At 45.8% G+C, this 26,655-nt stretch overlaps 1 protein-coding gene across 1 annotated transcript; it reads left to right on the top strand.

The window, feature by feature from the left end:
- The first annotated feature begins 489 nt into the window (after positions 1-489).
- Positions 490-25,065, top strand: LOC127604081 (calcium-activated potassium channel subunit alpha-1-like). The gene is given in 29 exon segments (XM_052070903.1): positions 490-2,085; positions 3,622-3,777; positions 6,421-6,482; positions 7,314-7,407; positions 7,523-7,634; positions 9,334-9,409; positions 9,576-9,651; positions 9,733-9,903; positions 11,473-11,564; positions 14,565-14,675; positions 14,913-15,018; positions 15,096-15,178; positions 15,318-15,387; positions 15,620-15,775; positions 15,843-15,952; positions 16,038-16,106; positions 16,187-16,273; positions 16,359-16,435; positions 17,850-17,882; positions 19,199-19,292; positions 21,207-21,330; positions 21,402-21,626; positions 22,100-22,292; positions 23,132-23,245; positions 23,377-23,507; positions 23,629-23,823; positions 23,949-24,067; positions 24,147-24,327; positions 24,329-25,065. Coding segments are annotated over 29 exon segments (3,513 nt in total). The 5' UTR covers positions 490-1,851; the 3' UTR covers positions 24,491-25,065.
- Positions 25,066-26,655: the final 1,590 nt, after the last annotated feature.

Below are 26,655 nucleotides of genomic sequence, written 5' to 3'. Positions count from 1 at the left end.
ATATCACATGCAACTGCTTATTCACTTGACTTTTTCTTAAACGGAAGTCTCCTGAGTGCAAATTGATTGATTTGAAACATAAAATGACTTTTCAATAGTCACAAAACCTTTGACTCGAACAACAGGGAAATGAACAAGCAATACACATATCCACAACTGCAAGGATGATTTGAAATATGACATATCAGTCAATATAAACACGGAGTGATGTCTTGTTAACTCGTGAGTGATGCCCTCTAGTGTCTAAATGCTATTACTCATTTAGTGAATGCTATTACTCACTTAGCCACTAGAGGGAAGCAGTACTCTATGAAACATCACTCACCAGTCTACGAGACCTCAGTCAATGCAACACGTGTTCCATTGCGCCCAACCTGCGGGCCAGACGGCACTGATTTTATGACGGGGGCCGAGGGCCGGATGAAATTCGACCGCGGGCCGGATTTGGCCCGCGGGCCGGACTTTGGACACGCCTGACCTAGACCAATTTTAAAAAATGACGTACTGTACAAATAATTTGGAGAAAACTGATGTTCTCCCCTGTTTGTCCACAAGGCGGAGCCAAATCCACTGGCGACGCCACTGATGCCTCACTGAAATCAACCATTTATTTATCGACAGTTATTTTAAGATAATATGCACAACTTAACTCGCCAAACTGAAAACTATATTTTAATTCATATTTTATATAATGCTAACCCCACATTTTTCAGATGCTTTACAACAATAAACAGAATCTTTCTCACCACGGAATGCTAAATGTGAGCACGTCTGCCCCACCGTGACATCACAGTGAACCAGTTAACAGTAACAATCACCCCCACACCGATTTAGTGTCAGCGTGTGACATGATCAGCTGGCCAAAGGTGCAGGATGAAAGATCATTTCAAAGTAAAAGGAGAGTTGCAGTATTGTTATTGTTGTTCGCGGTTAGCCTTGGGTTATATGATAAATATGTTTGGCAACGTTGTCTCCTTTTTTTGTACTGCAGCATTTCTCTTGATTATTCAACTTTTACATTTGTTTTTTAAAGCATTTTAGTCATCCTGTTTCAGGTGAATCTGTGCCCATTATAATCCATCAAGGGGACATTGAATTAAGAATGATCAGTCATCAATTTTGGCATGAATTGAGGCGATCAAGGAGGAAGACTCATGATGTGCTTCAAGATGCAGTGTGGTCACGGACCAGTTTCAATTTGCAACTCAAGGCCCCGTTGTATATCGTTGACTTCATAATCTCTTGTTTTAATTCAATGTTTACTGTGCACCCCCCCCCCCCCCCCAAAAAAAAATAAACGCAGACTCCAAATCTATGGGCGGCTTTATGAAACCCCAAACGAACCACCTCCTGCCCCTCATAAACATCACGTCTGCGCTCTTTAGCGCCGCCCCTCCTCCTTTTTCCTCTCTCATCACCCCGTCCACCTCCCCTTCTCCTTCCATCCCTCCATCCAGCACCACCTGTACATCTGCCACAAGCCAGGCCGCTCAGCAGCGTGCGACGGTCGGAGACCGAGCAGTGAATCGCTCCTCTTACCGCACCACCAATTCTTTTTGATTGTTTGTTTTGTTGGAAAAGAAACGCGAGGCGGATTCAACGTCGTCGCCTTTATTTTTGCCGATAGAATTGGACGTTTACGCACCGGATGACGCACGACGAAGCGAGCCGCGTCGGCATCGCGACCCTGGATCCTCCCATCCTCTAAGCAAGGTGCTCCCCAGCCGCGACCAGCCAACTTTTGCGGCCGCTCGGCAGTCGCCGGAGCTTGGCCGCCGACTCGACTCGCCATGGCCCCCGAGCACCGGCGGGTCTCGCCGCTTTGAAACGAGTCGACTACCCGGCCGAGACATGGCGAAGAGCCGCGAGCGGCTGAGCCCGGAGCCGTCGGTGCACATGGCCAAGATGAACGTCATCATCCCCTTCTCGCCCGACGTGCCGTGCGACAGCAACGGCCAGCGCATGTGGTGGGCTTTCCTCGCCTCGTCCATGGTCACCTTCTTCGGGGGGCTCTTCATCATCCTGTTGTGGCGGACCCTCAAGTACCTGTGGACCGTCTGCTGCCACTGTCGTGACAAGAAGAAGGTACGAGCGCCAATCAAAGACACGAAAACATGCTCAGCTGACACTTGTTGGCTATCGCGGCTCACATTGACACCCACTGACTGCCCACTCGCAAACTTTACCCTAAATAGCACCGCAAAAATACGTGCATTGCAGTGAAATAGAGTTGACACTGTCGCCCTACGCGTTCAGGAAGAAAAAAAAATCGGGTCATAAATGCGTCATATTGTTAACCGCACAGTTTAAACAGCAACACGGCTCTTGAGCGCATTTTCACAGAATTTTGTATTCTGTGGCAATATCAGCACCAAAAAAAAATGAAGAAAAGTATACTCTCTTCTTTCACCAGGAAAAAAAAAAAGTTTGTTTTGAAGTCCGGGCCATTTTGATAGCAGCACCAAATCTCACACGTCCAAGTTAGTCGCATTTTGGAGAAACGCTCTTTGAGTAGTAAAAGCATCACTTTCAAAACTGAGGTGGCCCACATTCCAACCCCTGCACCCTCGATGTCCATTTACCGCCCCCACTTGTGAAATAAATCCGTATCAGAAATGCATCGTCGGTCGCTTTTTTTGTTATTGCTGTTGCTAAGCAACTAGCATGCAAGGAGGAGGGCGTGTGCGCTTCCAACGCACTTGCGTGCACAAGGAACACCTCCCGTCTCCTCTCATCTTAGTTGAGTTAGTTGCAAACAGCATTTTCCAGCGCCGCCATCAATTAACTGATGAGTGAGGTTTTGGGGAGAGAGCTGCACGGTTCGAGGACATTTAGTCTTTGGTATGACTATGGTATGACTATGGTATGACTATGCACAAAATGATTTCAGAGTGATGAGGCGTCAAATGGCTTTTTCGACTAGAATTCACCATGTGGCGCACCACCAAATCGATATTCCCCCCCCCACCCCCCCACCCCACCCCATGTTGCGTGGAGTCAGGCTGCGCTTCTTGGAGCGCCTTCTGTCCAGCTTGGCAGCCCTTAGCAACAGTGACTAAGGTAACCGTGCCGGAGCATCGTATTCACATGAGTCTCTTTAGTCTCGTGCTTTTCCAAAATAATTGTAAGCTATATTTTGAATCCAGTCCATAAGAAGACGGCAACGGCTTTGGGCATGAAAGAAGGGATGACTTAATGGACATTGAGGTGGCGTCAGCCTCAAGGTTGCCTTGCATTTGTGGCCTAAGCCTTTCTTGACACCCGCTCTTACTTGATTGTACATACGCTGGAGGTTCTTGATGGAGACCTGCACGCATGGACGTGCTTTGTCATTTTTTTTATATCGGCATACGTCATAGTGAAATGACATCATAGGACAGCAAGTAATTAACTAAAAGGACCTACTCGCGCCTATTTCGACAACTGCACAAAAATGATATCGCTGATGATCCCTAAAATAAAGTTCAAATGTTCTAGTAGGCTTTCCCTTCTCCTGGCATTTGGAAAGAGGTTAGTAGACTTCTCATTTCCAATGTATATTTTATGAATCCTATATGAGTATTGACACAGATGTCCCACTTTTGTTTCCTCTGTGGTGCTCGTTCGTCTCTGGCGGGTCAGGAGGTGCACAGGCTGACCCCGGCCGACGGCGTCCTCAAACGTGCCGACAAAGACGAGGCGGGGGCGGCGGCGGCCAGCGAGGTGGGATGGATGACGTCGGTGAAAGATTGGGCGGGAGTGATGATCTCCGCTCAGACGCTGACGGGACGAGTCCTGGTGAGTGCTGAGCCTCGGCGTTTGGCGTGCGATGATTGCTGGCTGGCTCGTCTCCGCAGAGACGGACAAAGAGAGCTTTGAACGGTGTATTAAGGTCACACGCTGGCATCCCATAATGCCTCTCGCAAAGAGAGAGAGAGAGCGCGAGGATCACATCTGGTCAAGTGAGGGCGGTTGCCATGGCGGCTCACTCGTGAGGGGAATGACCTCAGTTCATCGAGGAGGCTATCCCAATCTTTTTTTTATTTTTATGTTGGAATCCAAAGTGCCCACAAGAGGCCCGACGCTCTTTTTACTTTTTTTTTTTTAACCCCCAATCGCAGCTGGCTCAACCTGATACACGAGCTGTAGAAGTAGCGAGCGGTGTCGCCACAGCAACGCCGGCTTAGCTTCACCTGGCAGACGTGTGTGTGCATTCAGCCCTTTGAAGTCGACCCCGTTTTGTACTTCGCGGAACATAGAGTAATAACCAATGTGAGTATAATTAACAAAAAGTCATGAAATAACTCAAATGTAATCGTTTTCTGTCATGAGCTTCATGATAAGACTTTCTAAAACAAACTTTAATCATAGCAGCAATGCCCTTAGTTTGCGGGGGGTTTTTTTGGGGTGGGTTCGTTTGAAATTTCAGTTTTGCTGTCCGTACAGATGAAGGAAGGTCAAATTGTTGTTGATTTTACTTAATTAGTCCTTACAAGGTGATTGTTTAAAAATCCTGTCATAGACAAATACGCCATACATTAAAAAAGTACAACTTATTTAAAAAAATAAACTAAAATGACCCCCCCCCCCCAAATTGTTGCCAAAAATCGTTTTTAGTCTGCCTTCTGCTTTAATTAGCAGCAGGTAGCGTTTGAGTCAATAACATTTTATTTGCTCCAGGCTCTCGGGAGCCTGAAATAAAAGCGTGTTGACGTGAACGACAAAGCGTTTGCGATGACACGCGAGCCACAAGGGGGGGGATCCCGTCTGTCATTCGATGCCTTATTGGTCCCTACGCTGGCGCGAGATCGTCGTTTGCGCGGCAAGAAAGCGCTTGAATTGGCGCAACATGTCCCTGGAATGATTGTTGATGCTGGTGGTGGGCGCAGTTGGTGTACGCCAGTGGACCTCGGCCACGCTAAGCTCTTGGGGCTGTTTGGCCCGCTGCCGGGGAAGCTTAAATCACAACAGAGACGCTACGACAAACATGGCGGCAGCACTGGAGTGGCGTTCATGTGCCGGGTGACATGTTGCATGTGGCACGCAAGCTAGGCTTGATTGTATTTCAGGTGCTGACCGCTAGTTACCGTGCGGCCATTTTTTTGAGTACTTTTAAGCACCCTCTGCACCAAGTTTTATTCCAATCGACTCACTTTCTGAGAAAACATTGGGCAAAAGACATTTGTGGGCTTTTGCTTTGAACCGACGGCGGCCGCATCTTGTCGGCTTTGCTGGCGCCATTTGGTGGCAGAGTGCCTGAAGCTGAAGCAAGGACCTGCCAAGAGCCAGATTGATGCGTGAATCACTCAAAGGAGCGCAGGGTTTTTGTGAACTCGCAAATACCGTGAGAATTCAGATGAGGCGGGGTGGGGGCAAAGATCGCAAGTTGCGCCGCTTACCCAGTGGACATTATTTTCTTTTCCATGTTGACAAGCGCCCCCATTCTGTGCTTTCTTGACGTCACCATCTCGTCCCGGTGCACTCGGTCATATAGTCTGCTAATGAGCCTCCAAGGCCCAAACAACTTATTTACTACATCGTGGCGATGAACTATTCATGCGCACAGTGCAATATAGACGACACGGATGGTGGCATACAGACCGTATGAATATGAATCTAATGACATCAATAATGGAATAATAGGTTTAAAAAAAACTTTATACTTATCCACAAGTTGTGGTCCTTGCAGGCTTTACTGCTTTCGCTTGTCTGGCGGAGCCATAAAGAGATTTTCTGTCTCTGAAAAGAGGAAAAATGTTGATTAAAAATTCATGCTGGTGACTTTTTTTTTTTTTTTTGGCCACTTCAATTCCACATCATGGAGATGAATTGGGGCCACATTCATTCATTATGGATGCTTGGCTGCTCTCCTGTTCTGGGCGGCCTTTTGTGTCATTTGGAAATGGATGAGCGGCGGCTCGCCTCACGCGTCAAAGCCCCCCACCGCGCCCCCCTCCCGCCTCCATGTGGGCTTTCATCATGGAGGATGCGTGTCCACGCGTTACCGACACTTACGTTAGGAAGTCTGAAAACTTGGAAAATAACATTTTCTTCATTACCGGTGAGAGCAAAACAAAACAGTGGATTTATTGTTGAAGCATTGCATCAAAAAAAACATTTTTTTATACAAAAAGGCTGACTGAGGGACCTTAAAAAAAAGTCCACAATAATATTTTGTATTGGTGCAACAGTGCTTTAGCCGTTAGCACAGAAGGTCGTGTGTGTGTGTGTGTGTGTGTGTTGCTTGAAAGAGAACGCCGCCATTTGTCACCTCCGGTATTTTACACTTTGACATGAAGATGCCAAATGAGGAGTGAGTAAACTTTTTGCTCATTTAACACAACTACTGGACGTAAACACGCCTTGATTTGTAACCCCGGGCTAAGTTGGTGTTAGCATTAGCAACAACATTTTGAAGCATCCACTTTTCTTGTCTTTCAGGTGGTGCTCGTCTTTGCCCTCAGCATTGGAGCTCTGGTGATCTACTTCATCGACTCCTCAGAGTGAGTATTTTTTTTTTTTGGGGGGGGGGGACATTGAGGCGAAAACAAAGGAAAGTACACTCGTTCACTAGACGGCCGGAAGTAGAAGAAGACAAAGCAGGAAGTGCCCATTAGGACGTAGTCGCTCTCGTTCCCTTTTCACCCGATGAGCTTCACAACTTTGAATCCTCGACCTTTTTCCAGCGCCCATTTTCCACCTCCCGCCCCCCCCCCCCCCCCTTTTTCGTTTCTGTCCACAAGTCCACTTTGGTGCAGTCCAGCCTTTCCTTCCTGTAATTAGCTGCGCACCCGATGACGGGTGGCGCTGCGGTCCGTCTGGAAGCGAGCCAGCAGACCCGTCTAGGCTGCGGCGCTTATGGACTAGAGAGCTGTTGAAATCGATGCAGCGTTCCTTCTAACTCGTGCCTGGTTTAATGATTTCTCTTTATTTGTGCCAGATACAAAGCTTTATTGAGGGTGAGACTCCCCGACATTTTTTATTTGTATTTTTTTAATGGTCACCTGACATCCTCCTGCGAGCGGACGTGACTTCTGCATGCACTTAAACCTTAAACGGCTGCTTTCGACACCACCGCCGCCCCCACCTAAAAACACGCACACCGGCACCAGGGTGTGTGTGTGTGTGTGTGTACCTGTGGCAGCCTTTTAAGGGTTAACGACGGATATGCACCAAGGCGATGCTTGCATGCCAGCGACTGCTCCAACGATGAAGTCACGCTTCCCTGGCGTCTTTTGCGGCAGCCAAAAGACGATGAATTGTCCATCGTGAATCGAAATTGTCGCGCGGCGCTCGCCCATGTGTTGTTGCTTTCGGCTTTGTGTGTCCCGCAGTCCCATCGAGTCTTGTCAGAACTTCTACGAGGACGTCACTCTGCAGATCGACATGGCCTTCAACATTTTCTTTCTCCTTTACTTTGGCCTCCGAGTGAGTAAAAGCCAAAGCACTTTGCAAGGCGGCATATGAATAAAAAGTTGCGATTGTAATTCAAGCGCGCTGGCGTGAAACTAATCCCGACCGATAAAATGTCGTTTGTGGGCAGTTCATCGCGGCCAATGACAAGTTGTGGTTCTGGCTGGAGGTCAACTCGGTGGTGGACTTCTTCACGGTGCCGCCCGTCTTCGTGTCCGTCTACCTGAACCGGAGCTGGCTCGGTAAGCTTATAAATTCGATTCATATTTCTATGCTTTTTTTCTTCTTTTTTTTGGGGAAACGATATTACAAATAATTTGGACCCTCAAGCAGAGTGTTGCTCGTGTGGAATTGGACCGTGATTTGGAACCCCTCCCTCATGAAAACAGAAACAGGCTTTAATGGTGACAGGAAATGAAGGATTATGGGGATCTTTGCAGACGGCTTTAAATGCATTATTTTTTTTTCTCCTCCTCCTCCTCTTCTTGTCTGGCGAGCCACAAAGCCAAGCGCTCCCAAGCAAACAGTGTGATCACGTGTTGCGTAATGTCATGTGGACTTGGAATGTCTTGCTCAAATTGAAGGTGGAAGGGGCGACTTGAATTATAAAGCTGGCGCCACCCAGTGGACGTTCTGCAGCACTGTCGTAGTCCCGTCGGCCACTTCATTAGGCACACTCGTATCCGTGACGTTTGAATACATGCTTCATTTTCTGATCATTTTTAATCATATTGATATTCCGGGCATCATATTTTTGAATGTAACTTATTTGAGTCATAATAATATATTTGACATCTAGAATTATGACTTATTGTTTACAACATCTGCCATTATTTCAGGGATTAAGCGAGCGAATCACAAAAGAGAAAAACCGCACCAGTTCCCCCCCCCCCCCCCCCCCCGTCGTTGCGCACACACGCACGTTGCCATGTGATGGGAATTTTCCCCTTTCAAAAACAACAAGCTGTTCTTTTGCGAAGCTTAAGGGAACGGGACATTTGTTGCGGGCTCTCGGGGCTGACCCAGAGGTCAGATTGATGGACACGCTCGCTTCCCGCTTCTCCGGATGAAACCCAAAGAAGCTTATACGTCGCCGTTGCAACACCGCGGCAATATCCTGTCGACTTTAAGCTCACCATAAGCGCACTAGCGGGCTAGCGCGGAGGAGGAAAGTTTCTCGTTTGAGCTCCAAGACGTGCTGAAATGATTCCGACAAAGATGTTAGCGTACACGGGGGCCGATGGGGCCGTCCGGACCGCACCTGCCGCCAGGCGGCGCAAGAAATCCACCGGCGAGCTTTTCCAAAACGGATACCGGGTCCGCAACGGCCACGATAAAGACGAGCAGGAGATCGCCGGCGGCTCGCACTTGGCTTCCTGCTTCCGTGCCGTCTCCTACTGGGGTAAGACACGCGTGACCGCTTTGTGACGCCAAGTAACCAGGTGCAAATACTTCCGTCCTCTCCTTTATCCATTTGGAGCAAAAAAAGGAATTCACTCCAATTTCACATTACTCAACGCAAAAAAAAAAAAAACAGGAAAGTGAAGCTCTGTGCATACTTTCTGAATCAAATGATCTTCATTTTATTTTTTCAGTATTCGATTTTGTCATCAATTTTTTGAGTCTTTTTTTTTAGACTCCTGATAGGTCCATTTTGGTGTGATGGTGACACGCCCACCTGCTGGCGTGCTTTGACGGTCTTCATTCAGCATCCGCTTTCACTCGTTGGGGGGGGGCTGAACTCAAGTTGCATGCGGCAGCGGGACCTTTTGTTGGTAGTTGAAAGTAAACGTGTGTCCTTATTGAGTGTCGAAATGAATCCGCTGAAGCCGCTGTGCGATTTTGTGCAAGGTCATTTCTTTTTGTCACCCATGTTCCTTTTTAACACGCACGATCTTTTCTTTCTTTTTATACTTTTCTTTTTTTTTTTTTTTCCGGCAGGCTTGAGATTCTTAAGGGCCTTAAGGTTGATCCAGTTCTCGGAAATTTTGCAGTTTTTGAATATACTCAAGACGAGGTAAGACCATTTAATCCCATTTTATTTTTTTATTTATTTTATTTTTTTACCACATTTTTTCTTTGGCATGCGTGAAGTTTTAAAATAACCGACTCATCATCATTGACTGGAAGTAATTGGACAGGCAAGCTGACTGGATGATAACTCGAACCTTTGTTTGAATCAGCAACTCCATCAAGCTGGTCAACTTGTGTTCCATCTTCATCAGCACGTGGCTCACGGCGGCCGGATTCATCCATTTGGTAAATCGCATCACGCCACGTTGATGAAGAGTAAGCTTTCCCCATATCAGAACTTAAGGACCTATCACGTGCTTTTTCCAGGTGGAAAATTCCGGCGATCCTTGGGAGAACTTTGAGAATTCTCAGGCGCTTTCCTACTGGGAATGTGTGTACCTGCTGATGGTCACCATGTCCACGGTGGGCTACGGCGACGTTTACGCCAAAACCACCCTGGGCCGACTCTTTATGGTCTTCTTCATCCTTGGTGGTCTGGTAAAGAAAAGCCTCTCCTTCGTTTAAAAAAAAAAAAAAATGACAGAGGATGCCACCGTGTTGTTGCATGTCATGTTTTGATTGTGCTAATGCTGAGAGATGAGTGTTAGACTTCCTAACGTTTTGACAAAAAAAAAAAAATCATGACAGCCAAGCCCCTTATTTGATCATTTTTTTGACCTCCAAAAAGTATTGACTTGGAAAACATAAAACGGACTGAAAAATACGCAATTTTCTTGTAATAACTCAATTCCCGTGAAATGCAGCTTTTTGTTTTATTTATAATTTGTAATTTTTGACAGTTCCACAGAGAAAATGTCCCTGTTGATGTTGCGACTTCATCCGCATCACTAAACAAAATGTCTTCTCACAGTTACGATATGAACATTTTTTTCGGAATGTTGTCGATTTGCCGACGTCATGTCTCAGCATTTACACAATTGCCGTGTGGTAGTGACTAACTAAAGTCACTAAAGTTGATTATTTCTTGTGAGTTGTTTCAGCCTTGCGGTTTCAGGTAGCTCTGCCCCTTTGTGCCCCTCTTGCCAATCTCCTGACCTCTTGACCTTACAACCGCCTAACTCCCCTCTCGATCACAACAAACACTGACGCTACAATGATTTGCTCTTAGGCCCTCTAACGAATGCGTCATTTACCCGCCACCACACCCTCTAAAAAAATATTCAATAATTTTTTTTTTCTGAAATGATATACGTCATATTTGTGACTAAAATAACTCCTAATATAGCAACTTTGTTCTTGCAAAAACATTTCCTAAAAAAAAAAGTCGCGTAAAATAATGCAATTAAAAACTTTTTAAAAATATACTGTATTATCTGTATAAAGTTGCATATTTTTATATAAGTTTAGTCAAATATTAAAAATAGCCATTCGTGTCATTTGTGTAAAATTAATGACTTTTTTTAAATAAACAATTCCTGCAAAAAAAAAACAAAAAAACTTTAAAAAATACTTTTGTAATTATCTGACTTTATTCTTGAATTGGTCCAGTATTTTCTTCAGCGCCAGCACCAAACTACGATGTTGTGATTTCTATAGATATTGATAGACAAAACAAATGTGACGTCTTCGGGAGAGGGCAGCGGTGAAAATCATTGTGTGGTGTGTTTGTTGATCAAAACATGGCACTTAAGGATTCCTCTTTTATAGTTATTTTCTAAAATTCATTTTCCTAGCTCGGATGAATCGGCTGCCATTCTTTATAACATCCTTGACATACATATTTTGTTCTAAACACAGTGATTTTTTTTTTTTTTCGTTACCATCTCCCAACACAAAGCAAAAGGATTAACCCCGTCATGGCTGATAATACCAAAAAAATCACTTCTAAGTCAAGATACCACTGTGACATATTTTTTTTTTGCAATGTAACTGATTTAATTTCAAGCTACATTGAATCACGTTTTTAGTCATTCTTAACCATGGAATGCCCCCGCCCTCCCAGAATAAAAAAAAAATCATTTTCCTGCACTTGGATGAAATCTTCAAGGTCGTGGGCCCGCACTTGATTTCTCTGCTCGCCTTTTCTGTCTCCTATGTGCTCCTTAGGCCATGTTTGCGAGCTACGTGCCTGAAATCATAGAGTTAATAGGCAACCGCAAGAAATACGGTGGTTCCTATAGTGCTGTTAATGGCAGAAAGTAAGTATTACCCGGGAGGCCGCAATAAAGGCTTCTCTTGCATGCCCCCCCCTCCTTTTTTTTTTTTTTTTTTGCTTTTTCTTTTCCACGCATGTAGGCCATGTTTGCTCGCTACGTGCCAGAAATTGCCGCTCTCATCCTTAATCGGAAGAAATATGGAGGGAGTTATAACTCGACCAGAGGCAGAAAGTAAGTCCAATCATGTTGACTGGTGTGGTTTGTGTGTGTGACTTTTTCTTGTCTTTTCTCCTGGTGAGAAATATGGGATGTAAACATCTCCGCGTTCAAGTCACACCGTGACTGAAGAACTGGGCCATGGTTCGTTCGTCTTGTTTGCTTGTGTTGTCGTCGCTACTGCTGCTGCTGCTGCTGCTTCGTGTCCGCTCGCTAGGTATCGTTCTTGTGTTGCCGTTTAAAAACAACGTGGCTGCCCCGTCGGGGGGTTGAGCCAACTAGTCGCCATCTCGACACGTTGACTCGTGTCGTCATGTTTGTCTTTATTCTTACTTATAAATAGCACTGCAATTTTAAGTTGACCGTATTTTCCGCACTATAAGGCACACAGTTTCATTGAAGTAATCGTTAATTGACGTTTTTCGGAGGCGGTCATGAACGCCTCTCGAGTCGAACGAAAGGAGTGGATGCATTGTAGATTGCGTTTTATAATCCACGATATGAAAACAATTACATAATAGGCCATTCATGGAAGGTGTGCCTTTTCGTGCGGTAAATACGGTACTTTTTTTTCTCCATTCGAATTTCTCCATTGTGAGACAAAGGTTTTTTTCATATTTAGTTTATTCTTGCAAACTTTATTCACTTAACCGTATCAAGTACAATTTTGGCTTTGTAATATTTTCACTCTATTATAAGGTTGCAACTTTGATTTTTTTCTGTTTCATTGTGCTTGTTCAATGGCACTTTGTATTTGTGACGTTTCCATGTCTTAAAATGCCGCTTATTGTCAGTGCATTTGTTTGTGCGCAAGTAGTGTACGTCTTCAGTGTTTGCGTTCACTCACACGTATCCTTTAATCCAGCCATACCTTTTACAGTACATTCATTTAAAGGAGCTGAAATAATAGAGTACCCAAACGTGTGAACGCGTAATAATAGTAATATCTCAGTTTTAACAAATGTTGACTAAAATATACAAAATGTATTTAAATTCATATGAAAACAAGCATGTTGTTACTTTATGTGCTGTATCTTTGCTAGAGTTTTTTTTTTTCCCCCCAGTGCTGGGGAAAAAAAACGATGTTAATTGGCTTTGGCTGTGCTTTCTTGTTTTTCTTTTTCTTTGACGCTTTGCTTCTGGAACATTCTTGGCCTTTATCTTCAGTCTGACCTACACCCTCAGGACTTAGCTCCATACGTTGGTGACATTTTGACAAAATGTGTTTCCTTTGTTTTCTTGCCGAGGTAGTGAGATGAAAAGACTGGTGCACTGTACTTTTTTTTTTTCTTTTTTTGGTGTTGTCCTGCTAGCTGAAGTCATGCTTGCTAGCACACAGACACAAAAAAACATGTAATTTTTTTCTACAGGTAGTAAGCTTACAGGAGTTTCAAATCAGCATAAAAAGTAAATGAGCATAAAGTAGTCAGTCCGACTACTTTGTGCATTTCAAAGTTGGTCAGGATCGTGACAATTTGAGAGCTAAGAATACAGTATTTATTGCTTATTTAGGTGCTACTGGGTGGCAAATTTCGAGAACCACTACCCTACCTAACGAGTAGCAGTTGGAAGTGAATGCTAGCGACTGTACTTTGTTGTTGCTCAACATGTTAAGCAAGTTAGAGTCAAAGCACAGAGTACAAATTGCTTTTTTTCATCCGTCTCTCGGCAAGAAGCTGATTAAACACCTTTTTGCCAAAGTGACATAAATGCCTCCAAAGAAAATAATGGCTTTATAAGCCATCAATTATGGGAAGCGTGGCAATTTATTATTAGCATGTTTACCTTAAAGTTTTTTTTTTTAAACCTGCAAACAAAGAGAAAAGCAGACATTTTGTGTTTAGTTGGTCCAAAGGATTTGGAAAATGTTAAAGAATGGTATGTATGAAATATGTCATTCCCTGTATTGAATCTTGACATGAAACTGCTTCACTTTAGTTTAATGTGGACACTCGCTTGGATTGAATTTGGATCATGTTTCGATTTCCCTTTCTCTGCTTTTGCTGCCATTTTTTCTTTTACAGTCACGGTGAGATAAAAATTTGATATAAATCATTTTTAACAAAAAAGTTAATCCCAAATGTAGTCTTTTGGTGTCCCTTAAAACTTTGAACGGCAGAGGCTAAATATATTTAGAAAGTACTTAAAGACAACTTCTTAAAGGTAAATTTCACTAACATGAAATTTTAAATCCTGCACTTATTGAGTGACAGATTTACCAAATGATATCAAAGTAACCAAAAATGACATGTTTTGTGACATTCACCATATCAGATACTTCAATGAAATAATCCCCATATCCAAATTAAATATACAAAATAATAAAATATCAAGTTAACTGTTTATTAATATAAGAAAAAGGGCCTCTGGAAGACTAAAATATAAAATTACATAAAATAATTCAACACATCCAAATATGCCTTTGGGAAGCTAAATTATGTTCTACAATAATAGCGAAGAAGAAAAGAAAAAGAATAGGACTATGACGCTATAGTTTCCCTCCATCTACCAGGAATTCAAGTGCTTTGTTTTTAAGCAATTTTCTCGAATGTAGAGCCGCATGCAAAAAAATTTAAGCTCGTATTAAATATAAATAGTTTCTTGGACAAATGAAAATGGAAAATGTGTGGATGTCATAATCTCCTTTGAAATCAACTCTGATCCCTCAACTCTGATGCCTCTCCAGCTCATTCCGTGTTCATTCGTCCTTCCGGAGCGATCACCTGACAGCTGATTGCTTCTCATGTCTGTTGCATCACACGATGCTCTCAATCTCCACGCGTCCCGTTGGAAATGTGACTAAAATGTCTGTGGCCTTCCCGTCAGGCACATTGTGGTGTGCGGCCACATCACTCTGGAGAGCGTCTCCAACTTCCTCAAAGACTTCCTACACAAGGACAGGGATGATGTCAATGTAGAAATTGTTTTTCTCCATAAGTGAGTAACAAGACAGAATCAAACTCATCTTGAGGTCTTGGAGTGGATCTGGAAAGTATCCGCAGCGCTTCCCTTTTCCCACATTTTCTTACGTTACTGATTTATTTGTCTGTTTTGGGGGCTGCTTTAGAACACGGACTCACAAATTAATTTGGAAGGTTGTGAAGCATTGTGAATACTTTCTGGATGCACAAAGACTATTTTGAAAGTAAAACAGCTCCTTTTTGTGTTTGTCAGTATTTCCCCTAATCTTGAGCTGGAAGCCTTGTTCAAACGCCACTTCACCCAGGTGGAGTTCTACCAGGGCTCCGTCCTCAACCCACACGATCTGGCCAGAGTCAAAGTAAACGGGTGCCCAGCACATTTTCACCGCTGTATTTGTCGTGCATATATAAAGTTGTGGTTTTTTTTGCCCCTCAGATTGAATCAGCCGACGCCTGTTTGATCCTCGCTAACAAATATTGTGCCGATCCGGATGCTGAAGATGCCTCCAACATCATGAGGTGAACCGCTGCCAACCTTTGTTTTTGCCATCATGTCGCACAGCTTACAATATTACTGTCCTGCCAACATTAAAATGCAAAACCAAAATACGACAATCAAATGTGCATATTTTGATGTTTTTGTCACGTTGTTCTATAGAGTAATTTCCATCAAGAACTACCACCCAAAGATCCGCATCATTACTCAGATGTTGCAGTATCACAACAAGGTAGGCAATGTCATCATTTTAAAAAAAGGTTTATACATTTAAATCATTGGCAAATGTTAAAAACAATCCAAAGCAAAATAGTATCCGGTATTGAGCCTTGTGGAACACCCATCATTCATGGCGGGAAAGCAGATTATGAGTTACAAAGAGTTAAAAATTGCTTTTTTTTTTACGGTCGCTACATTTTGAGATGACTCTGTTTGCTCGGTCACCTTTTTGGATGTTTTGACAGGCACACCTGTTGAACATCCCCAGCTGGAACTGGAAGGAAGGCGACGACGCCATCTGCCTGGCTGAGCTGAAGCTGGGCTTCATCGCTCAGAGCTGCCTGGCTCAAGGCCTGTCCACCATGCTGGCCAACCTCTTCTCCATGAGGTCCTTCATCAAGGTACTTCCGTCGTCACGGCGGAGGCCGAACTCTCCAAAGTGCATTTTGATGGTGGCGTCGCCCGCAGATCGAGGAGGACACGTGGCAGAAGTATTACCTGGAGGGCGTCGCCAACGAGATGTACACAGAGTACCTGTCAAGTGCCTTTGTGGGCCTGTCCTTTCCTGTCATCTGCGAGTGAGTGTGCGGTCCTGACAAATTAATCCGCGTTAATTGATCAAATCTCGAGAGTACATTCTTTCTTTCTTTTTTTTTCTCTCAGATTGTGTTACGTGAAGCTGAAGCTGCTGCTGATAGCCATCGAGTACAAGTCTGATCAGAGGGAGAGCAGGTAAGCTATCCGTTGATGTTCAAGAAGTTCAGATTTTTGAAAAAAAAATTCTAAACTCTGAATGGTTTTGATTGATCAAGCACGCTCATCAACCCTGGCAACCACGTGAAGATGCAGGAGGGGATGTTGGGTTTCTTCATTGCCAGCGACGCCAAAGAAGTCAAGAGGTGACTGACAAATGATTCCTCTGTCTACACTTACTTTAAAAAATTTTTTGGGGATTACCTGCAATTGATTTGTTTATGTTGACAGGGCGTTGTTCTACTGCAAAGCATGCCACGATGACGTCACCGATCCCAAACGCATAAAGAAATGCGGATGCAAGAAATGTAAGTTGTGGAATGGTGACCGGTGTCCCAATCCCTTTTTTGTCCACTAAGGTTAACGGAACAGATTGGAATATAAAAAATGTATATTCCAGCAGTCGATTCGTCAGTGTAGATAAGGATTAAAGTGCAAAGATTATTGGCATCTTATTTTCTGGAAAAAAAGGTTTTGAAGAAAGTAACAAAATTATACAATTACCTGTACGCAGCTAAATTGGATATTTTGGACCGATTCACCACATCACCAGCAGAGGGCACTAAAGCCCTACCACAAAAGAAGCTGATATAATAAACAAACGTCACTAATTTATTTTACTGTCTGAACTTAACTCAAAAATGTTACCACGTGTCTATTCCATTAATAACTCGCATCCAGTTTTTAAAACTATTTGCACCTTTTTATGATGATGTGAGGAAAATGGTCAAAAGTGTTCCGATGAGTAATTTTTTACAATGTGATCCTTATACGTGCTTATTTGTTGTTTTAATAATTTAGTGCCCTGCACAGATTTTGAACGGATATGAGTGCCACACAATAAGTCAAATACCAGCAGGTGATATGAAAGCATTCTACAAATTAAGACGTATCGTAAAGAGGATATGAGTGGATTTGAAATCGAGTTCTTGTGTCTTCAAGGACTTGTTCGATTGTGCTGACGTATTGCACAGGGCATCCGCAATGTGTGCGTGCGTACAATTTGCTGCAAAACCTTGTCGACTGTCATCCATTTTTAGCCCAAAAGCCTCCTGATGAGTCCGCGCACTTTTGTGTTTTGCTGCTAGTCTGGCGGCAGAGCCTTACATGGCCTGACGTGGAAATTATGTTAGCATTTTCATTTTTTTTTTTTTTTTGGTGGGTTGGGGACCAAAGTCGGCGTGACAGTTCCTCACCAGCAGGCAGCGGGACAGATGCTCGCCTGTTAGTGGCGCGACCCTCCGATTGCGGGCGACACATGTCAGGACGGGCCGGGCCTCCGTTTGAACGTTGCTGTCAGCGCGCCGCCTCGGGGGGGGGGGGGCCCACCCTGCCTGACCTTTTCCGGAAATTTCCGCTGTGACGTGCCACCCACTTCCGGGTGGCAGAAACTGGCATGGCACCACTCGTAAACGACAACTTGCATGCCATTTGCCCAGGCTGAGGCGATTTGAGGAATATTTTATTTTTATTTTTGCATCAATGTAAGAGTAATTTTCGCCCCCGGGCAATGGTTCAGGGGTTTTTCAACATAACCGTCTTTATTTTATTTTATCGTCTTATTTTATTTGCGAGCAGGTTTGTGCTGCTGAATTACAAAATGACAGCCAAACATTTTATGATTCATTCCCGTGTTTTTTGTTGTTGTTGGTGAAAATCATTCAAGTGATTCTCCGTTTGCTATCAACCACGTCACAACTTTTTTTTTCTGTTTGTTCTCAGCTAAAAACACCTATAATGGCTTCATCAAAGCAAGTAAGTCTGTTTTTTCTTCTTCACGTCACTATTTGCCTCCCGAGAAATTTGAACCAATCACGTGGCAACGTCCCCCTGCACTATCAACGCGACCACGTGTCGTCAGGCGCTTTTGAAAATATGACCCGACTTGTCAAATAATTTTCATTTTCAACGTCATACATCCAGTATTTCATTTTTTTTTGTTCCATCATCTTAGCAGCAGATGGTGCTCCGACATCACGGTCCACCAAACAAACCACCTCGCCGGTCACATTTGGAGACCGTAGTTGGGAATCTTGCCGCTAATCCGCGTTGTCAGCCGGCCCGTGTTCCTGTGGCACAACAATTGACGGGAACACCTGAAAGCATTTTTACTAATTCATGTTTGTTATAAATATGAATGTCCGACGTGGCGCTTAAGTGGTGTTTAATAGGAATGAGTCTTTTGTTAAATTATTCAAATATTAGCATTCTTGTGCCAGGGAGGTCGATGCCGCTATTAATGCTTTAATGGCGAATAAGTGTTCACATCATGACTTATTCAATGGCGATATTATTCACGTTCAACTGTTTTGGCTTGGGTTACACCCACCGAAATAGCCGATTCAAGATTTCCAGAAAAAAAAGCATATTTTATTTAGGGGTTATGTAAAGTGAGCAAAACCGGAACAAAATTGTAAAAAAAATTTAGAAACGGACAAAAATAAATGGACACCTGGCAAGGCCTGCAGGGATCTCGGCAGCGGACCGGCCCCCCTTGGGTGAGGCTTTTCGGTGAGCCCCGGGGTGGGTGGGGGGGTCATGAGCCAGGCGGGCCTCGGTCCATCCCAAGGTGTTTGAAGAAGGCCCCAGGCGCAGTCGAGTAGCGACAGCGCCAGTGGTGGTAAGTGCGCGCTGCGTGTCGGCATTGCCCAATAATGAGGTGGCGTGTGCACAGATGTCAGCTGCGCCGCATGAAATATTCAACGGGCCGCCAACACGTCAGCGGACATTGTTGTCGGAGCATGGCTGGAACAACCCCACCACCCCCCCCCACCCCCCCCGACCTTCCCTCACTTGCCCTTTTCCATTATGGTGTCACCCTCCAGCATGTTGGCTGTGTTTGATATGTGTATATTCATGTATAAAACACAACATTGCACGATGGAGGTGGGGGGGGGGGGGGCGGGGTTACAAGTTTGAATTTGGCCCGTGACCAGGCTCGTCACTCAAATCGCGATATTACAAAGACAATTTTGCTCAGTTGTGGACCGACTAACTGTTACCTTGGCGGTCTTCATGCCACGGGGGCCGCGATGTGACTTTGTGCTTCTCGATGTTCGCTGTCGTTGCAGTCGAAGATGACCAACAGTCGATAGTGTCGTCGAAAAAAAAGCAGCGCAACGGAGGCATGAGGAACTCCCCCAACTCCTCGCCAAAGATCGCAAGGTAGGACGGCCCTTCAACCATGACCGCGTGTGTAAAAAAAACAAAAAAAATAATAAAAATGCCGTCAGTATAAACATCTTTAACAATTTAAAATGTCTCAAATAAAATGAATGCTGGTTGCCGCTTTGTAAATTCAAAAATGCTATCGGAGTCGTTTAAAAATGCCGAAAACAGTGCAGCCATACTACAAAATAAACAGAATTTCATTTGGGATGGCTTTACCGACTGTGACCGCCCACCACGGCGGAGACGTTCACACACGCTGTGACCCCGCTTTAGAAGGCAAACGTGCCAGTGGCGCACTGAAAGCGGCGTGCCACTAATGATAGCAGCAGCCAGTCCCGGGACGCATGGCCCCCGGGCTACTCTTCTCTCGTCGGATGGCTCACGCCGAGCCCATCGCCGCAGCCAGAGAAGGGGCACGGTCCGACGCCACCTTGCTTTTATCTTGTCCCGTGTAATTACGCGGATGCTCGTGAAGCGCAGATCACGTTGTTGTCGGCTCCACTTTGACGGGAATCGACTCTGGCTTCACAGTGTCGAGCTGCGACCTGCAGGGCACGGCGCCGTTACCTTTCAATACAGTTCTAGCGTTAGTTTGCGCTCCAAAACTTATTGCTTGAAAAGAGAGAGAGAGAGCGAGCCAACTGCGGACAAGCTGCGCTGCCTGCAGTCGCGTTTCCTGATGTCGCCTCGGGGCGATTCCGCCGCGACAACAAGGCGAGCGTGTACTCGGCGAAATGCGGATCTCCAGTCAATGTGTGGCCTGCAGGCCTTGGTGAATAAATCATGGTGGCCAGATTGGCTTTGGATTTTGAAGAGCACGCCTTTGACAGTTTGCATGACGTGCGCAAAGAGAGCCGACGCGGAACGCTAGGTGCGCAAACGTTTGCGCTCCAGGGGCCGCGTTTATTTTCTAACGCTCGGATGGGCCAGCACATTCGCAGGTGATGGGGTCAGGGGGGAAAAAAAGTTCAAATCGGTAATTACTTAAGGCATTTTTAATGGACTAAAAAAACGTGCTTGTTAAAAAAAAAATTCTTGTTTTTGTTCAAAAATGACAATTATGCTAATAGGCTAACGGCGTTCGCGCGCGGCCTCCTTGAAGGCTTTGCGGGACTCTTCTAATGGTTAGCGTTTGCCCGGATGCCGCCTCGCCCGTCGTACGTGCCGACGGCTGAGCCCAAGTGACAGCGAACCTGCGCCCCCCCCCCCCCCACCCCCAACTCGGACTCGTGATGAAATATTTAGCACGGGATGCTTTCCTGTTTATTAGGCCTCGTGTAGAAGACACAAGATTGGAAATGATGCGATATCAAAGTACAATACATTTAAACCCCCCCAAACCCCCCCCAAAATTTTTTTTTATACCCCCGGAGGAGGCGCTTGATGGCTCGGCTCCAGTGCAGCCCGAAGGGATGGCCTGTTTCAGCACGCATTTTCATGCATACTTAACGGTGTACTTAATGTCGCATTCTTCCAGAGAGCCCATCTGGATGGGGAGTTGGGAGGGGGGGGGGGGGGACTGGACGTATTTGGAAAAAGGAGACAGAAGGCTGCTGTCTTTGGATTTCAAGAACATAACGTCGCCCACTTTGATGTCGGCCATTTTTTTTTTGTGAAGTGCAAATGGAAGCACTTGACAGTCGGGGCTGACGTCGTTTGAAGCCCTCAGCTGATAACCGCCGTCCTCTTTTCACCCCACTTATTAATTAACTTACGAAAAAGACTTAAAGACGTGCTAAACGTGATTTAAAAAAAAATGCAAACAAAATATACATCTTAAAAAAAAAAAACACTAGCTATTGTTCCAGTGCATTTAAGAGGCGGGGCTTTGTGGGCTGGCATGTGAAATCTTTGCGTCAAGCGCGACCAATCAAGACCAAGGTCTGACCAATCTCTTCCCGCCCTCAGACGCGAGCCGCTCCTCATCAGCGTCAACGAGCAGATGGAAAGCGTGGACGAGAACGTGAAGAAGTACGACTCCACGGGGATGTTCCACTGGTGCCCATCCAAGGACATCGACAAGGTCGTCCTGGTGAGCGTGGCAAAAGTGCCAACCAAAGAAATGCGGCCCTGGCGGTCATTTTGGTCCTTCCCCCTCGTCAGACTCGAAACGAGGCGGCCATGACGGTGCTGAGCGGTCACGTGGTGGTGTGCGTCTTCGGCGACATCAAGTCGGCGGTGATCGGCCTGCGCAACTTTGTGATGCCGCTGCGAGCCAGCAACTTCCACTACCGCGAGCTCAAGCACATCGTCTTCGTGGGCTCGCTCGAGTACCTCAAGCGCGAGTGGGAGACGCTGCACAATTTCCCCAGAGTCTCCATCTTGCCCGTCAGTCACCGAGCGCGCACTTCTTTTGAACCACCTTGAAGATTTAGTCGAATCATCCAATCATCGTTTCGTATTGGCTACAATTCTTTCAAAAAATCACAAATGAAATGTATTTTAATTTGAAAGGATTGTTTTTCCCCTGACAAATTTACGCATGTTGCATTTCAAACAAGCAGAAAGGCTTACGTTCAATGAAAATGCCATAGATGGGCGAGTGACAAAACATCGCGTCGGCGTTTTTGAACAAATTATTGAATTTAGTTTCAAGGGATGAAATTTAATGCATATATTTGAATCAACCCGTCTTTTTAGCGGAAACAAATCTAAATTAGAACGCAGCAAATCCACCCCCTACAACTTTTGAAATAGAAATGCGGTAACGTCGATGTACAACGGCCATTTGAAAGGCGGAAAAGATGGAGCTGGGCAAACCTACTCCCCCCCCCCCCCCCCCGCCCCTCCTTGTGCATCAGGGCACGCCGCTGAGTCGAGCGGACCTGAGGGCCGTCAACATCAATCTCTGCGACATGTGCGTCATCCTGTCGGCCAATCAGAACAATATCGACGACACGTCGCTGCAGGACAAAGAGTGCATCTTGGCGTCGCTCAACATCAAGTCCATGCTCTTTGACGACAGCATCGGCGTCTTGCAGGCCAATTCCCAAGGTGAGCGCCTTTCATCGGCAACGTGAGTCCAGAGCGTCTTAGCGTATACAACTGAGAGACGAGACGAGACGCGGCGGAAAAAGTCACTCCGCAAACTGTTGGGATAGCTTGATTTCAAACTCCATAAATGAAACTTTTTCCGCCTCTGATTTTACCTCGTTTTTTTTTTAAACAAAAGTATTGATTGGGTTTGAGTGCTTTTGCCATCTTGTCCACTTACCAGAATCATTACAACAACAAAAAAAACGCTTAAGTACAGACTAGCGCATGTATGTCCAAAGTCCGGCCCGCGGGCCAAATCTGGCCCGCGGTCGAATTTCATCCGGCCCTCGGCCCCCGTCATAAAATCAGTGCCGTCTGGCCCGCAGGTTGGGCGCAATGGAACACGCATGGAACCAAAAGAAATTCTTAAGATTGTTGAAATTAAAATAAAAATGGAAATGTGAAACAGACTGGCTTACTAAAATTTGTTGAACAATATTGTTGTTCAATGTAAAGAATGTCAGCCAAGGTCGGCCCCCCGACATTTTACCACATAAAATCTGGCCCCCTTGGCAAAAATTTTGGACACCCCTGGACTAGCGTGAATCCTTTTGCTTTCGATAGACACGGTGAAGCAGCATTTAGCTGCTACGCCGCACGCAAAATGGAAAAAGGCTGCCAAGACAAGCAAAATGTTGCTAATTTCACATACGAAGATCTTTTTTTTTTAAAGTCGTGCTCTCCAGAATCCGCTACTTGTCACAAAGCCGTTCCAGCTCCACTTGTGTCCAGCATATTGTGTGGGCATATCGTGTGGATGACTAAGAATTTGCGTCCGTTGTGTTGGGGCGTGGCAGGCTTCACCCCGCCAGGGATGGAGCGCTCGTCCCCCGAGAACAGCCCCTTCCACGGAATCGTGCGGCAGACCTCGGTGACGACGGGGGCCAACATTCCCATCATAACCGAACTGGGTAAGCCGAACACCCGTATGCCGCCAACACGCCGGAGCAAACCCGCATTCTGTCAAGCCGTTCCAAGCGCTGCAATGTGTCACATTTAAATGTCCCCCCCGCCCAACTCATTAATTTTGTCATGTTCACAGTTAACGATTCCAACGTTCAGTTCCTGGATCAGGACGACGACGACGACCCCGACACGGAGTTGTACCTGACCCAGCCGTTCGCCTGCGGCACCGCCTTCGCCGTCAGCGTGCTCGACTCCTTAATGAGCGCTGTAAGTTGACCCGCACTTCCTTCACTGGCTATGAGGGGGGGTGAGGGGGGGTTAAATGAAAAATACGCTAAGCTTGCCGTGTATGACATCATCACCTCGCTGCCCTTCCTTCCCACCCGAGACGTACTTCAACGACAACATCCTGACGCTGATCCGCACGCTGGTGACGGGCGGCGCCACCCCGGAGCTGGAGGGGCTGCTGGCGGAGGAGAACGCCCTGCGCGGCGGCTACAGCACGCCGCAGACGTTGGCCAACAGGGACCGCTGTCGCGTGGCGCAGCTGGCCTTGCACGACGGGCCCTTCGCCGACCTCGGGGTGAGACCCCGCCGCCGCCTTTTCGTTACGCTCCGTCGCCGACGCTCTTGTTGAAATTCGAGATTGTAGTGCCGGTGTACGAAATGTTTCCGTCACCTAATGACGCTTTGCGATGTGTTTCGTAGGATGGCGGTTGCTACGGCGACCTGTTTTGCAAAGCGCTGAAAACGTACAACATGCTCTGCTTCGGCATCTATCGGCTCCGTGACGCCCACGTCAACACGCAAAGTCAGTGCACCAAACGGTGAGTCTTCCCGTACCTCGGCGTCGCCAAAGTATCAACGAGGTGGTCTTTCAATCGGCGTCCCGGCTGTCTTCCGAAGCTACGTCATAACGAATCCGCCCTACGCCTTCGAGCTGGTGCCCTCCGACCTCATCTTCTGCCTGATGCAGTTTGACCACAACGCCAGCCGGGCGCGGGCCAGCCTGTCGCACGCGTCTGGCAAGAAAAGCGCCTCGGCGCACTCCATCGCCACCATCAACCGAGCCAACCGCAACAAGAGCAAAGGACCCGCGGGACAAGCTCAAGTACGAAAAGGCGCATGGACATCTCCTCGCAACGAGCCGGCCTGACCAATCTTTTTTCCGGATGGCTCCGTTTGTTTTTCTTGATAATGAGGCTCATTCAATGAATAAGGTGACTTTTTTCCACCATCAGGGCTTCTAATACAAGCTAGAAAGGGGTTGGGGGGGGGCGGGGGGCGGGGGGGGGGGCCTAAGGTCAGCTTCACAAGTCCTTATACTGAAAAATTCACCTTCTTCGTGATCTATTTGTATATTCGCTCCTGACAGAGTGAGCCAGACAACACTTTGCAAATTTTGCATCCAGAACCAAAACCGCCACCGCGCCCGAGTTAAGACTTGGTGGTCGGTTCTCGGAGCTTTTGTGAAGGTTTGACAGTAAGTGTAAATTCTCTTCGATCCAGACGTGAATTTTATTGTGTACTTTGTTGACATGCATTTGCGATCGGTCCCGGCGGTCGACTGGTGAGCGCGCCGGCGTCCGTTCTGGCTCCGCCTTTCCTGTATGAAGTTTGCATGTTCTCATATGTGAGTTTCCTGAATATTACAAGAGAACGTTTCAGGAGCTGTCAGGTGTGTGCAGCCTTTTTTTTTTTTTTTTTAATAAAAGCCGGCGTGACATCTCGACCCCTGCGATCTTCTTCTTCAGCGGGCTCTGGAGAACTCAATTCCACGTGTACGAGAACAATAAAAGTTTCCATTTGCGTCCGTGCCCCATTTCCTGATCTGTGTTGCTTCTTTGATCCATCGCTGATGTTGATCTTGTGCTCCAAATAATGTTTTGCATCGTCCCAGTCCACCATCTGATTTTCCCATTGGCAAGTAGGTGCCCCTTTTCAGGTTTCCCTCTTTTGACCCTTTTGTTTACATTTTGTTTTTCAGGCTGTGGATGGCTCGAATTGGCAAAGGAGACGCACGTGGGCGACATAAAACTGTGCACGCTTACTCTTTCTGCATTTCTTTATTTGCAGGGGGGGAACCGTTTGGCACAGGAGGCACTTTAAAAGAAGCAGAAGAGGGGTGAGTGAGAAAAAAAGTCATGTGACATGTTTGCCGCCGCCGCCGTCGCCGATCTCACTAACTCGCTGGGTGTGCACCGACTAACACTGACTGCATGATGGGGATTTTGGACTGAGGCCATCATTTTCAGCTCATCAATGTGCCAACCCCGCTGACCTTAGTTCTCCAGCAGGCCTCAGCAGGTGACAACCGGCACACAAATTTCGGACGGATTTTTAGAAGACTCGTCACCGCTTATGCTCGGCCGCAAGCTTGTTGGAGGCGACGGGAATGAATAGCGGCAACCAGACCCTTCTCAAGGCAACGATGCTTCGGTTGTGTTCTGTGAAGTATTTTCAGATCTTTTTCTGCAGTTTATTTTTGAGGGGGACACACCAGAGAAGCAGAGCAGCATGAAGAGTAGACCTGGACGAAAGCAGTCTGTGTGAATTGCATTGGAAGAGCTTGCAGAGGTAACAAAAACGCATGGCCATTTCATTGACAAGGGGTGTCAAAAACGCCTTACTATACATGGTCGTTTTTTTCGGCTAAAAACGCCTTACTATACGATGTCGTTTTTTTCGTGCCAAAAACGCCTTACTATACATGGTCGTTTTTTCCGGCTAAAAACGCCTTACTATACGATGTCGTTTTTTTCGTGCCAAAAACGCCTTACTATACATGGTCGTTTTTTTCGGCTAAAAACGCCTTACTATACTATGTCGTTTTTTTCGTGCCAAAAACGCCTTACTATACATGGTCGTTTTTTTCGGCTAAAAACGCCTTACTATACTATGTCGTTTTTTTCGTGCCAAAAACGCCTTACTATACATGGTCGTTTTTTCCGGCTAAAAACGCCTTACTATACTATGTCGTTTTTTTCGTGCCAAAAACGCCTTACTATACATGGTCGTTTTTTCCGGCTAAAAACGCCTTACTATGTCGTTTTTTTCGTGCCAAAAACGCCTTACTATACATGGTCGTTTTTTCCGGCTAAAAACGCCTTACTATACTATGTCGTTTTTTCCGTGCCAAAAACGCCTTACTATACATGGTCGTTTTTTCTGGCTAAAAACGCCTTACTATACTATGTCGTTTTTTTCGTGCCAAAAACGCCTTACTATACATGCTCGTTTTTTTCGGCTAAAAACGCCTTACTATACTATGTCGTTTTTTTCGTGCCAAAAACGCCTTACTATACTATGTCGTTTTTTTCGTGCCAAAAACGCCTTACTATACATGGTCGTTTTTTCCGGCTAAAAACGCCTTACTATACTATGTCCGTTTTTTTCGGGCCAAAAACGCCTTACT

The sequence above is a fragment of the Hippocampus zosterae genome, chromosome 7, assembly GCF_025434085.1.
Source record: "Hippocampus zosterae strain Florida chromosome 7, ASM2543408v3, whole genome shotgun sequence".
Classification (NCBI taxonomy): domain Eukaryota; kingdom Metazoa; phylum Chordata; class Actinopteri; order Syngnathiformes; family Syngnathidae; genus Hippocampus; species Hippocampus zosterae.
This window is presented reverse-complemented; position numbering and strand designations above follow the sequence as displayed.